This window comes from Tinamus guttatus, unplaced genomic scaffold (genome assembly GCF_059628265.1).
Source record: "Tinamus guttatus ecotype Peru unplaced genomic scaffold, ASM5962826v1 Tinamus_guttatus_pri_ptg000468l, whole genome shotgun sequence".
NCBI classification, from domain to species: Eukaryota; Metazoa; Chordata; class Aves; order Tinamiformes; family Tinamidae; genus Tinamus; species Tinamus guttatus.
The window spans coordinates 20,837-33,682 of record NW_028289002.1 but is presented as its reverse complement, the minus strand read 5'-3'; the positions used below and the strand labels follow the sequence as shown (position 1 = coordinate 33,682).

The following is a 12,846-nucleotide window of genomic DNA, read 5'->3' as shown; positions in this document are numbered from 1 at the left end:
GCTCCCTATCATCTGGAAGAGAGCAGGAGACCTTGGTGGGGACAGTGTGTGGGAAAGAGGAAGGATAAGGGTGTCCAGTGGCTGCAAGGACTGTACCTGGCTGCTGCCATAACTGAGCCACTCCATTGGCTCAGAATGGTCCCCTGTGGAGCTCCCGTTCATGCATGGAGCCTGCAAGAGAGCAAGAGGCCTTTGCAGGGCAGGATCCAGAGCCAGCGCTCCTTGGTCCCTAGGACCTCTCTTCCTGATTTCAGAAAGAGTAAAGAGGGAAGGGGCCGAGATGAGCCCCAGATCTCCTGATGCTGCCAGAAGCAGGGGCAATACCTGGATGTTGCAGCTGGAGCTCTCCCACTCCATGGGCTCCTCGCAACTGCAGCTGCCCAGGCCTTGGGCTCCCAGAGTCTGAAAGAGAGCAGGAAAGCTTGTGGGGACGGTCATGGTGGCAGCGCTGGCTCTCTGCGTGGGACCTCGTGTCCCCGGCGTGCGCAGGGCAGGCGGTGCACAGAACCCAGGCACCAGGCTCAGGCAGCAGCCCCCGAGGCCTTGGCCACTCCTGGCCCTGGTGCAGCTCTGCCCCAGCACCCAGGCCTGCCAGAGCTCCCTGCCACCTCTGCCACCAGCCCTGCGGCTGCTCTCGCAGAGCCAAGCACCAGCCGTCCCCGCACAGCCTCTGCCTGCACGCACAGTACCTGCACAGAGCTCTCCCACTCCATCTCTTCAACTTCTTCTTTTTCCATTTTTTTCACTCTACTGACTCTGCAATGGAATGGAAATGTTTACTTTTGCAGCATGAGCACCGTGTCGCACGGTGGCTTTGGTGCCTCCCCTGGAAGGCATCGCGCAGGCTGCCCTGCAGCCCCGCAGCTCCCCTGCATCTTGTGGGCACCACGGGTGGCCCCTGGTGCTGCGCGGCCCTGCTGCTCACCTGGCCTTGCTGCTGCGTGGCCAGCACTGGGGCCACTGTGAGGCGCAGCCCTGGGAAGCTTCCATGTTCCCGTGGCGATAACTGCCCCTCTGGGTTGTTCCAGTGCTCCGTGGGGGGAGGAGGACAGTAGCAAGGGCCAGGGGGGCCGCCGTGAGGAAGGGTCTGCGTGTGCTGGACTCCCCCTGGCACTGATGAGCCTGGCAGCAGAGAGCAGTGCGTGGCCTTGTGCTTGCTGGGTGCCAAGGAGGGCTCCTCACGCAGCCCCATGGTGCTGCTGGCGGCTGCCTGCCCAGAGGCCGGGCTCCACTTGGGGCTCTGCTTCCACCCGTGCAAGCAGCCTTGAGTGTCTTGATCTTTTTTTCCTGCTTCCCTCCTGACCTTATAGCCCAATTTCCTCAAAAAAGTATTTTTTTTCTGGAATGTCACCAAAACCCTGCAATTGAAATGGGTGGGAAGGAACGAGTGGCAGCTGCATCCCGGGCTTGGCCTGGCCGTGGTGGCGGCAGTTGGTACCAGTCCACGTGGACAGGGACACAAGGCTTCTCATCCATGGCTTCAATAGAGATGGGGCTCCTTGGAGCGGAGGTCCTGGAGACCACAGCGCTTGCACAAGAGGCCGGCACGGTGGCTCGCGGAGCGCACCGCAAGCACACGGGCTGCTGGCAGGAGGGCGCTGGGCTGGGGCTGAGGTGTGCGGGGGAAGAGGGGCTACGTGTCCTGGTACCTGCCCGTGCTGCACTTGATCCCCTAACCTAGATCTAAGCACTCAGCTCTTGGGAGTTTGTTCACTTGCTGGGAAGTTCAACCAAACCTGCTTTCCACCCCTGTATTTGGCTGTTTCCCAAGCTGCTTCCAAAGGGGAGAAAAGACCCCCCCTGCTCTGCACAGGTGCCCAGGATGCAGTGTCCCTGTCCCCTGCGCCGCGGGGCTGCACTGCCCCAGGGAGCAGCTCCTGTCCTGCGCACCGGCCTCCCTGATGCTGCCGTGAGCAGCACAGGAACAGGCGCACGGCTTAGAGATCCTCCGCTAAACGCCAAGTGGCCTCTTCACACATGGCCAAACTCTCATGCCACAAATTAACTCTTTGTGTGCTGCTGAATTGCTGCTGGAACCAAAGGAACCAGGGTTTGACACGATCCCAATTCTGTATTTTGAGACAGTGTTTGGGGAAGGGGAAGGCAGAGGGAGAGGAGGATAAATCCCCTCTGGTCTATAATCCCTGGCCCATTGCCCCAGATAAAACTGGAGCCAAACACTCAGCCTGCAATTGCATTCCCAGCACCAATAGAGTTTGGGGGGGAAGGCACCTTGGCTTCAGCAAGCACAGCACAGCTTTTCCATACTTGGGAAAGTCAGCAATTTTAAAATATATTTACGAAGTTTGGTCTTTAATTAGAAAAAGGTGACACTGGATAAGCAGGGTTCTTGTTTCTGAGCTTGTGATGTCAGGGATGCGAAGAGCATTTCTGTTGGCATGGGAGATGCCAAGATCTGGGGACCAGGAAGGAGGTTACTCCGTCCAGCGGGAGACCCTTTCGGCATGCCAGCAAGCAAGCTTGGTGAGCAGCAAGATGCTCCTCTGGGCTCCAGCACTTCGGTGCAGGGGTTGCACCGCTTGATTTTGGAGGGATTTTCCTCTGCGTGAGGGGGATCTCCTGCTCCACCTGCCCTTGGCTTTCCTGTCCTTACCCAAAGGCTGGGAAATCACCTCCATTAGCAAGTGAGCATTGTAGCCCAGTGCTGGGCAGAGCTGCAGCAGCTGCAGGTCCCTGCTGCTGCTGAGGGCACATTTGTGCCTGCTCTGCCCTCGGCAGCCCTAGGAAGCCGTGGCAGGGGCAGCAGTGCAGGAGCCGCACCAAGGCTGCTCTCAGCCACAGCACATGGCGCCTGCAAGGTGCACGGCAGGACAAGAGAAGGAGCCCAGCAGCACCAGGGGCTCCCAGGCCACCACCAACTCACAAGGGCTCTGCTGAGGACATGCACACCTGGTCCCAGGGCACAACTGCCCTTCGTGCTCATTGCGCTACCAAGGAACACGTCTCGCCCATGGAAAACAAAACAACTTTGAGTCCATCGGGCTGTAAGTGCAGGAATAGAGCAGGGAAGAAAGATCAAGGCGTTCAACGCTGCGTGCAGGGGTGGAAGCAGAGCCCCAAGTGCAGTCCAGCCTCTGGGCAGGCAGCCGCCAGCAGCACCATGCGGCTGCGTGAGGAGCCCTCCTTGGCACCCAGGAAGCCCAAGGCCACGCACTGCTCTCTGCCGCCAGGCTCATCAGTGCCAGGGGGAGTCCAGCACACGCAGACCCTTCCTCACGGCGGCCCCCCTGGCCCCTGCCGCTGCCCTCCTCCCCCCACACAGCAGTGGAACATCCCAGAGGGGCAGTTATCGCCACGGGAACACGGATGCTTCCCAGGGCTGCGCCTCACAGTGGCCCCAGTGCTGGCCATGCAGCAGCAAGGCCAGGTGAGCAGCAGGGCCGCGCAGCACCAGGGGCCACCCGTGGTGCCCACAAGATGCAGGGGAGCTGCGGGGCTGCAGGGCAGCCTGCGCGACGCCTCCCAGGGGAGGCCCCAAAGCCACCGCACGACACTAGGTGCTCACACCTCTCACATTGCCCTTTTCTCTCCTCCACTTGACCCTGGGCTCCCCACCTGCTAAAGGGTCTCCCAGGAGCAAGGAGCCTGCTGCAGGCAGGTCCAGCAGTGCCTGCTCCATGCCCCACCGCTCCCACGCATGGAGACACCAAGAGGCTCCTGGGACAGAGACCCCCTTTGCGCTCAGAATTGCAAATGACCACAACTCCTTTTCTCTTGCAGTCTCTGGACACTAAAAAAAAATGGACAACTCTCCCGTTGAAGAGATGGAATGGGAATGCTCGGGGCAGGTACTGTGCGTGCAGGCAGAGGCTGCGTGGGGACGGCTGGCGCTTGGCTCTCCGAGAGCAGCCGCAGGGCTGGTGGCAGAGGTGGCAGGGAGCTCTGGCAGGCCTGGGTGCTGGGGCAGAGCTGCGCCAGGGCCAGGAGCGGCCAAGGCCTCGGGGGCTGCTGCCTGAGCCTGGCGCCCTGGATCTGTGCACCGCCTGCCCCGTGCACACAGGGGACACGAGACCCCATGCACAGAGCCAGTGCTGCCACCATGACCGTCCCCACAAGCTCTCCTGCTCTCTTCCAGACTCCGGGAGCCCAAGGCCTGGGCAACTGCAGTTGCGAGGAGCCCATGGACTGGGAGAGCTCCAGCTGCAACATCCAGGTATTACCCCAGCTTCTGGCAGCATGAGAAGAGGTGGGGTTGGGCCTGGCCCCTTCCCTCTTTCCTGTTTCCCAGATGAGGAAGAGAGGTCCTGGGGACCAGGGAGCACCGGCTCTGGGACGTGTCCTGCAAAAGCCTCTTGCTCTCTTGCAGGCTCCATGCACGAATGGGAGCCCCACAGGGGACCAGCCTGAGGCAATAGAGTGGCTCAGTTCTGGCAGCAGCCAGGTACAGTCCTTGCAGCCAGAGGTTTCCCTTATCCTTCCTCTTTCCCACACACTGTCCCCACCAAGGTCTCCTGCTCTCTTCCAGATGATAGGGAGCAGTGGCCTGGTTGGCTGCAGCCAGGAGGAGCCCATGGACTGGGAGAGCTCCGGCTGCAGCCCCCAGGTATGGTCCCTGCTGCCGGCTGCACGGGCAGAGCTGGGGCTGTGCCCGGCCCCTTGGCGCTGCTCCGCGCTGCCTTTGGGGAGCAGCCGCGCGGGAGCCTGGCCCAGGTGTGCGGGCGCTCTGGCGGGCCGCGGCGCCGGGGCAGAGCTGCACAGGGCGCAGGAGCGCCCAAGGCCTGGGCACCTGCTGCCTCAGCCCCTCTGCCGGCCTCTGGGCTGCGCTGGCCACGCCAAGCCTCTGCCAGGGCACCAATGACGGCAGCGCTGCTGCCAAAGAGCCCGCGCAGCCGCCAAAGAGCCTCTGCTCCACGGGAGCCCCCGAGCCGCTCCTCGGCCCTGCTGATGCCTCCTTTTCCCTTGCAGACCAAGCTCCCCTTCACTCTGGCTGCTGCCAGGAAGCGCTGGGCATGAGGACTCCGGCCATAACCTTTTATTTGGATTTTTCTGAAGAGCCTTTTATACCAGTATTTTTTCTTGTTCATATTGTTGATGTTGTTGTTAGTTTTATTGATATTGGGTTTTTTGTTGTTACTGTTTATTATATTGTTATTTTTATTGTTATTGTTTAAATATATATTCCTGTATCATTGTTTTAGTGTTGCGTCTTTCTTTCCAATCGAGCTCTGGCACAAAAATCATCCCCACTGCAGGTCTGTGTGTGTAGCCCCACGATTTCAGACCCTAGGGACAAGAGAGGACCAGTATAAAGTCCATCTAGGACTTGCCTTCACACGTGGCCCTGGGGATGCTACACTCCCTTTCCCATCTTCTTTTACTTCTTTTTCTTTTTTCTATCTCTTATCCTTGTATTTTCCATCTCCTTTGTTATTCCTTTTTGTTCTTTCTCTTCTTTCTCTTCTTTGTTTATTCTGTCTGCTTCTGTTTTTTTCCTGTTTCTGTTTCATTTCTTTCTCTCTCTTTTTTTTTCCTTTCTGTGTCTTTTTCTTTCTCTTTTTCTTTTCCTGTGTCTGTTTCTGTTCGTGCTTCATCATTCTCATCTTCTGGCAGCCTGAGCAGGCAGTGCCCAGAGCACTGCTCCTCCTGGCACTGGTTCTGTTCCTGGACAAACCTCTCTCTCAGCAGCATCAACAGGTTGCCATGAGCTTACTCTATCCCAGGAGCCTGAGCCAGCTCAGTAGCAGAGGCCCAGCTGTACTCATATATTTCTCCATCCCTCGTGCTCCTTCCTCCTGGGGAATGTTTACTGGAATGGACTGAAATAATCAGCAGTGATCCCTGTCTAAGCACTGATGGAAGATTGATGCCAGCATTGCAGTTGTTCTCATCAGAGGATGGTTATTTGCAAGAGGTGGGAATGTCCCACTCTGGAAGACCCTATTGGCATCTCTTAGCTGGGCAGGACACCTAGATGGGGACGAGAAGAGAGCTCATTTTCCCAGAGTTCAGGTATTGACTCAGATGAGCCAGGCTGGGCTTCTCAGGCTGGCCTAGGAGTCCCTGGGCTGGAGGGGAATTCAGATCTTTCCCATGTGCTCTACAAAAGCACCCAGGAGGTGGGATTCCCCCTGTGCAGGCAGAAGGGAGCACAGCAAGGCTGTGTGCAAGCAAGATCCTGCTCTATGCTCCCTTTTAAATATCTGGGGATGGAGGGGGAAAGCCAGCTGCTCACACACAAGCACATGGTGACACTGAAAGCGAGCGAGGTGCTTGAAGGCATGCACCTACTTCCGTCAAGAGCATCAACAGAGGACCAGGTAGGGAGTTGGTGACCTGAAAGGACACCACATGCCCACTGCCACCAGAGCTCCTCGACTAGGCAGCTGAGGCACATGCAGACACTGCAAGCACTTGATGTCGATCAGTGCAGACACTTGACTCAGTGACACCAAAACAGGCCCACAGGGACAGGTGGGCTGCCTGGGGTGTCCAGCACAACCCCATGTCTCTAGCAGATACAGCAGGGCACCTATAGGAAAACCAGGACCCTTTGGAGTGGTTTCCTGACAGCGTCCAAACAACTGGATGCCACCACTGCCTTAGGCCAAGTCCTCCTTATCTCCAGCCAAGTGTGCTTCAGAAATGGGAGAGGCACATCACCCCAAGGTCTCTGCGCTAGTCGCTGCACCCTTAAAACCTTCTATCACTCCCTCCACTGAAACTCTTCACACCCCTAGAGGAAATGAAGAGGAAATGGGCTAAAGGTGACCTCAGGCTGCCAAATCACAGGCTGCCCACGTCCAGGGACTTCTTCAGGAACTTGATGTTATGATGTTATGATGAAGCAGTCCTGTCCCACATGCTGATCACTGAGGGATGCCACTAACAGCCAGCTGCCGCTTGGCAGCACTGCACTGCTGATCACTGTTCTCAGTGAGCCTGATGCTCCATCCACCTCCCTTATGGTCCACTCTGCAGATCAGTTCACAATTTGACTAGAAGGAGACTATAAGAAACCTTTCCAATGCCCTTGCTAAAGCGAGAGTTCACAAAATCCCCTGCTTTGTCCTTTTGAACACAGGCTTTCCTCTTGAGGTGGAAGGCAACCAGGTTGCTCTGGGAAGGGCTAACTTTACTCTTGTATCAGGTTGGTAGGTGGTTTCACCAGGAAAATCTCCTGGCTCCTGTCCCAGTGCTGCTCAGCTACAAAAAATATTATTAGTTTGGCCTTAAACTCTCTTGAAATTCCCTTTGCTGCTGCTTGTCCTTGTTGTCTCTTGTCCTTTCCTGACCTTGGCCCCAATCAGACTTTCACCGAGGACAGTGACACCTTCACCTCTAAGCGCAGCCTTGCTGGGGTCTCCAGGCACCGCGCAGGCAGGCCTGCTCCATGGTAGGAGAGGGGTCTGCAGAGATTGGGGCTGCCTTGGGGACCCTCAGCAACAGGCAGCAGAGCAGGGGCACATTGCAGGCACCTGGCGGTGACAAGAAGGTAGGAGCGTCCCTCCTCTCTGGGGGCAGACGCCTTCTGAGGGCAAGGGCACGCTGGAGATGTGGGGGACCCTGAACCCTTCCACAAGGCTTCACACACGGTCTGTTTTTCTCCTGCTTTGGTTGTTTTCCCCACAGATTCATTTTCACTAGTATTCTTGCACTTCGCCACTTCTTCCCACATTTTTCCCACATTTTCCACTACTTTGATAATTTTCCCACACTTTGACTTTTTTTCCTTCTCTTTCACAATTATTCCCTCCCATGCTTGTGACCATTTTCCCACACTTGTGAAGATTTTCCTACCCTTCCATCTTTTACCCAACCTCTCCTTCTTTTCCCATGTGTTCTCGATATTACTGAGCTCTTGGTGTTCTTGCACTTTCCTTTTTTCCCATCACTTCACACTCTTTCCACTTTTGTAACCATTCCCACACTTTTGACCATATTCCTACACGATCGTTCCTTACCCATGTTTTTCCGTATTTTCCATGATCTGGACACTTCTCAAAATATTTTTGCACCTCTTCCCGCCATTTCAATTTCTTTTCCAAAGCTTACATTTGCCATCTATTATTTTCCAACTCTTGCGCTCATTTGCCACACTTTCGCACTTTTCCTTATGCTTTTAGTAATCTTTCCATGCTTTCCCTTCTTTCCCTTCCTTTAACTGTTCTCCTACACTTGCCATATTCTTCCCACGCATTTCCCCTTCTAGAACCTTGTTAAAAACCCTGTACATACCAATAAAACCGAAAATGATTTCTTACATATTAAGACGATAGCTAATGTCTCTTAGCTAGGCAGGGCAACTAGATGGGGACAAGAACAATTTCTTTACATATTGATTGCAATTAATAAATGGTATTAACTCCCTTCTCCACTCTTGCCACTCAGTGCTGCACCCACAGGGCAGGAATTTCGGGGGTGGTAAATGAGTGTGGGCAGAAACAAGCCCATGTTGGGAACCTAAGCACAAGAGTCCCAAGTGTTTTGTCTTTTCCTGGTGGCCGGTTGGGATTGGTGTCACATGGAGCTGGGGGGGTGCAAAACGCGGCTGTTCCCATGCGCTGACCTGATGGTCGAGCAGGTGGCCACGCTGGTGAGGAGAGCCTCAAAGTGGGAGCAACTCGGGGAGGAGGAGGACTCCAAAAAGGGTGAGGAAGTGATGGCCTGGGATGGCAAGGAATAGCCACGGGGTGATGTGGGAAAGAGAAGCGCAGGGAGGGAGCAGCGGGATGCAGGGAGCCCTGCCTTGGGGTGAACCAAGAGGCAATCGAGAGCACAGGGGCGAGGACGGGGCTGGCCTCGTGGTGGGTGTCTGCTATGGAGCGCCTGACGAGGGGCAGCCTCTGCAAGGCCTGGGGAGCGCAGAGCTGTGGAGAGGACAACTCGTCCTGCACCCCAGGGACCTGCTGAGGAGTGGGGAGAGGAGGTGCCTGGTGTCCCCATGGCGACTCCCAGGGCTTTGTGATGGGGGTGGCATCACACCCACAGGCCACTGTGATGGGGCAGTCCCCAAGGTGACCGTGTCCCTGCTGGGGTCTTCACTCTGAGGAGAGCGGCGCAACCAGCAGGGAGCAACTCCCCTTGGTGCCCGTGCGAGAGACCCTCAGAGCGGTTCCTAGACATGGAGAAGGAACAGCAGGGTAATTCCTGCTCCTCATCCACGGAAAGGAATTCCACTGCACAAGACTGCACGAGTGAGGTGAGTGGTGAGGCTGGAGGGAGAGGTGGGAGGCAGGGCCAGGACCCACATGGAGAGCACGAGGATGGCGAGGAAGGAGCCCTGGGTCACAATAGTGGGGCAGGAGCTCCTCCAGTGAGGGGACTTGTATTCCTGGGCGTGGGAAAAGCAGTCTGACCTACACCCTCCCACTGTACTCAGTGCCAGTGAGGACGCACCTTGAATACTGTATTCAGATTTGGGCATGGGAAAAACGTTGAGGTGCTGGAATATTTCCAAAGGGCAACAAAGTTGGTGAAGGGTCTGGAGCACAGACCTTATGAGGAGCGGCTGAGGGAGCTGGGGTTATTTAGTATGGAGAAGAGAGGCTCAGGGGTGACCTTATTGCTCTCTACAACTACCTGAAAGGAGGGTGCAGTGAGGGGAGGCTGATCTCTAACATACTGATAGGAAAAGAAGAAATGGCTTCAGGTTGCACCAGGAGAGGAACTGGTTAGATACTAGGAAAACTTTCCACATGGGAAGAATTGTAAAGCATTGGAAGAGGCTGCCCAGGGAGGTGGTGGAGTCACTGTTCCTGGCAGTGTTCAAGAAACGTGTAGATGAGGCACTTAGGGATATGTACAGCAGGCGTGGTGCTGAAGGGCTTACAGTTGGCCTTGATGGTTTTGAAAATCTTTCCCAAACATAATGATTCCATGATCTGGATGCCCCAAGGCCCACATGAACCCCATGAGCTCTGTGCTGAGGGCAGAGAGCAGGTACGGGCCAAGCTCAGCCAGATTTTGCTCAACCAAGAGGTTCCCTTCGACACGACGCTGGGGTTTCCTGTGCTTAGGAGCTGCTCGTACCAACACAAGTGTCCCCATCACAGGCCTCCTTCTCCCCACAGGTGGGCCAGCAGGAGCTGCCCGCAGCAGTGCAGCGCAGACGGACCCCAGCTTCGTCCCACCGAAGGGACTGGCTGTCGCCGCTGCCCAGCCCTCAGGGCTCACGCTGCTCCCAACATGGCATCGCACAGGTACAGAGCTGAGCGGCGGTGACAGCCAAGCGTCCATCTGGGAGGCATGGAGGGAGGGAAAAGGACACCAGTAACCTGGCCTGTGTGGTGGGCTTCCATTGCAGGTGGTGGAGGACAAGTCCAGTGATGTTTCCTGTGCAGTGCAAGATCTGCATCCCTCCACCGGCCCTGTAAGGGAGAGTCCTTTAGGACCCAGCAGGACACGTCTTGGCAGGGTTCCTGGAAAAGCGGGGACATCAGATGTGCCCAGCTTCCCACCTCTCCCATCCAAGGCAGCTTGGCAGACACAGGGAGGCTTGGAGGACTCTGCAGTGAAACCAGCAGGATCTGCAAGTCAAACCAAGCTGCCTGCTCTGGAAACGTCCTGCAGGTCTTCACCCAAAGGCAGGGCCTTTGCCCTGGACAAGGAAGAGGTGGCCAGGAAAGTCCTGGACAGAATGAACATGGCTTTGGAGAGGGTGGCTGCAAATTCCAGCAAAGCTGCTGCCAGGGAATGCTTCCCACCTGTTCCTGGTGCTGGGGTGGCTCTGGACTCAGGGAAGAGAAGGGAAGAGCAGAAGCTCAAGCCATCGCGTCTTGCCCTGCCTCCACTTCAAAGACCCCAGCAAGAAACTAGTGCTCTCATCCAGGTAAATCAAGAGCATGTGCAGTTCCTGCCTCAATCCAGGCCTGAGTCTTCAACATCATCAGTGGGAGAAGGCAGGATATTTCAAGGGGATGATGAGAGGATGAGTCTATCCCTGAAAAGCCAGCAGCTCTTGGGAAGCTCCTCCTTTTTCCTGAGAGCACAGAGCATTCCTCCTGAAGGGCAAGTGCCTGCGATGGAGAATCCTCAAGAAGCAGCGGCCTCTTCTGCCCCGGATGATCCCGAGCAGGGTGCGATGGCAGCTGAAGGTGTTTCGGAGGAGGCTGGACTCAGCAGCTCCTCCATTGCAGTGCTGCCACCCAGCTCTGCACAAGACGTCACTGCCGGGTGCTGCAGTGAAATGGCCCCACTGGAATCCCAATCGCCCTTCTCGCCTGAGCCTGTCAGCCTCGTTCAGAGCGTTGATGGAGAAACTGGCACAGAACTGAGATCTGAGAGCCAGGGGCCTGTCCCACATGGCCCCACACCTCCTGCTGTGGGTCTGGAGGACGCAGGCGTGGGGCTGGGGTCTGCCCCCTTGAGCCATCCTGATGACGCGAGCCCTGGAGCCAGCCAGGAGCCAGCACAGCCTGATGCCTTGGCACACACCATCGATCAAGGCACACAGGCAAGCTCGTGGCTGCTCCAGACCATGGAGTGTGACCAAGGAAGAGCCCCTGCAGCTGAGGAAGGGCCTTATCCCTGCGCTCATGGGGAAGAAAGGGAGGTCAGCAGGGCTGGGACACCAGCTTCCCCAGGCAAGGATGGTGGGACAGGGACACCACGACAAGCACCAGCAGGGCAGGACCCGAAAAAACAGCCTGGGGGCATCACCTGCCACGTGCAAGGAAGGCCGCTGCGTGTGCACGAAGACAACACCGCGCGGTACCTGGGGGTGCTCAGCGTCAAGACGGAGGCGCTGGAGGAGCTCGACAGGAGCTGCCTGGCCCGCACGGGGCAGAGCTTGGCACGGATCCGGGAAGTCACTTTCCTGAGGAAGGAGCAGAGCCTGCAGGAGAGCCAGGGCGAGGAAGGGGAGGGCCATGGGGAGCGTTTCTCCCTGTCAGCATCAGGATCCCTCAATGTGAGACCCAAGGAGGTGAGTGCAAGGGAGGGCTGGGCCAGGTGGGAGCCCTCCTGGTGCTGGGGCCGACCCCGGTGCCACGCTGTGACAGCCGGGTTGTCCCAGCACTGGCAGAAAATCCCCCAAGAGACCTTTCCTTTTGGGAAAAGAAGTTCCCTTCAAAAATTCTGCCTCTCTTCTCCTAGCTCCTTGCCAGAAACTCCTTTCACAACCTGTGGAAACCGGAGATCACGCAAGTGGAGCTCCTCAAGGATGCCAAGGGCAAGTGGGAGGTGCTGGAGCGCCTCTATGCTCATGCCCCCCAGCAGAACATTGAAACATGGAGGAGAGACCTGGAGGAAATAGCAGAGCAGAGTGATGATGAGGAGGATGGTGATGAAGAGCTTCTGCCACAGGAGGAGTTGGAGGAAAGTAGCTCCTTGGCCTGGATAAGACCCAGCCTCCGCAGCCTGTTTGCGGAAAGGGAGATAGACCTGGAGAAGGTGCCCTGCTTGCGCGACATCAAACAAGGAGAGGCTACCAGTGAGGGACCTGGTGAGGTGGAGAGCCCCTCTGTTGAGCCAGCAATGCCCAGAGGAGCTGAGGAATCTCTGCTGCAGGAAGCAACAGCAGCAGCTTCTCTCCAGGCTGCAGGCCCTGCTCCCCAGGTAAGCATGGAGCATGTCACCTGTCCCCACGACCCAAGGGAGCTCCTATGTGAGCTGTGTGGGGGGAGGTGCAGAGGGCATGCCCAGAGCTGCCCCATCCCAAGGGATCCCCCTGTCCACGGTGCCCCACTGTCACCCCCAGCCATTTGCCCTGTGCGGTCTGCCATGGGGAGATGATGGGTCCTCTCCATTTCCAAGTGCCAAAGGTGCAGGGCTGACATCCCCTCCACCCCTGCACCACGTTCAGCCCTGGGGCCTGGATGCCCAGCGAGGAGGGAAGGGGCAGCCCCAGCAGCAGCCCCCTCCGCACACAGTGCACGAACCCCCTTG

General features: G+C 57.0%; 1 protein-coding gene across 1 annotated transcript; it reads left to right on the top strand.

Moving 5' to 3' along the window:
* Positions 1-9,082: 9,082 nt before the first annotated feature.
* Positions 9,083-12,403, top strand: LOC148593020 (uncharacterized; the record flags this gene model as incomplete). Its single annotated transcript, XM_088532710.1, has 4 exons — positions 9,083-9,160; positions 10,032-10,160; positions 10,265-11,884; positions 12,055-12,403. Coding segments are annotated over exons 1-4 (2,176 nt in total), but the record flags the coding sequence as incomplete, so codon positions are not given.
* Positions 12,404-12,846: the final 443 nt, after the last annotated feature.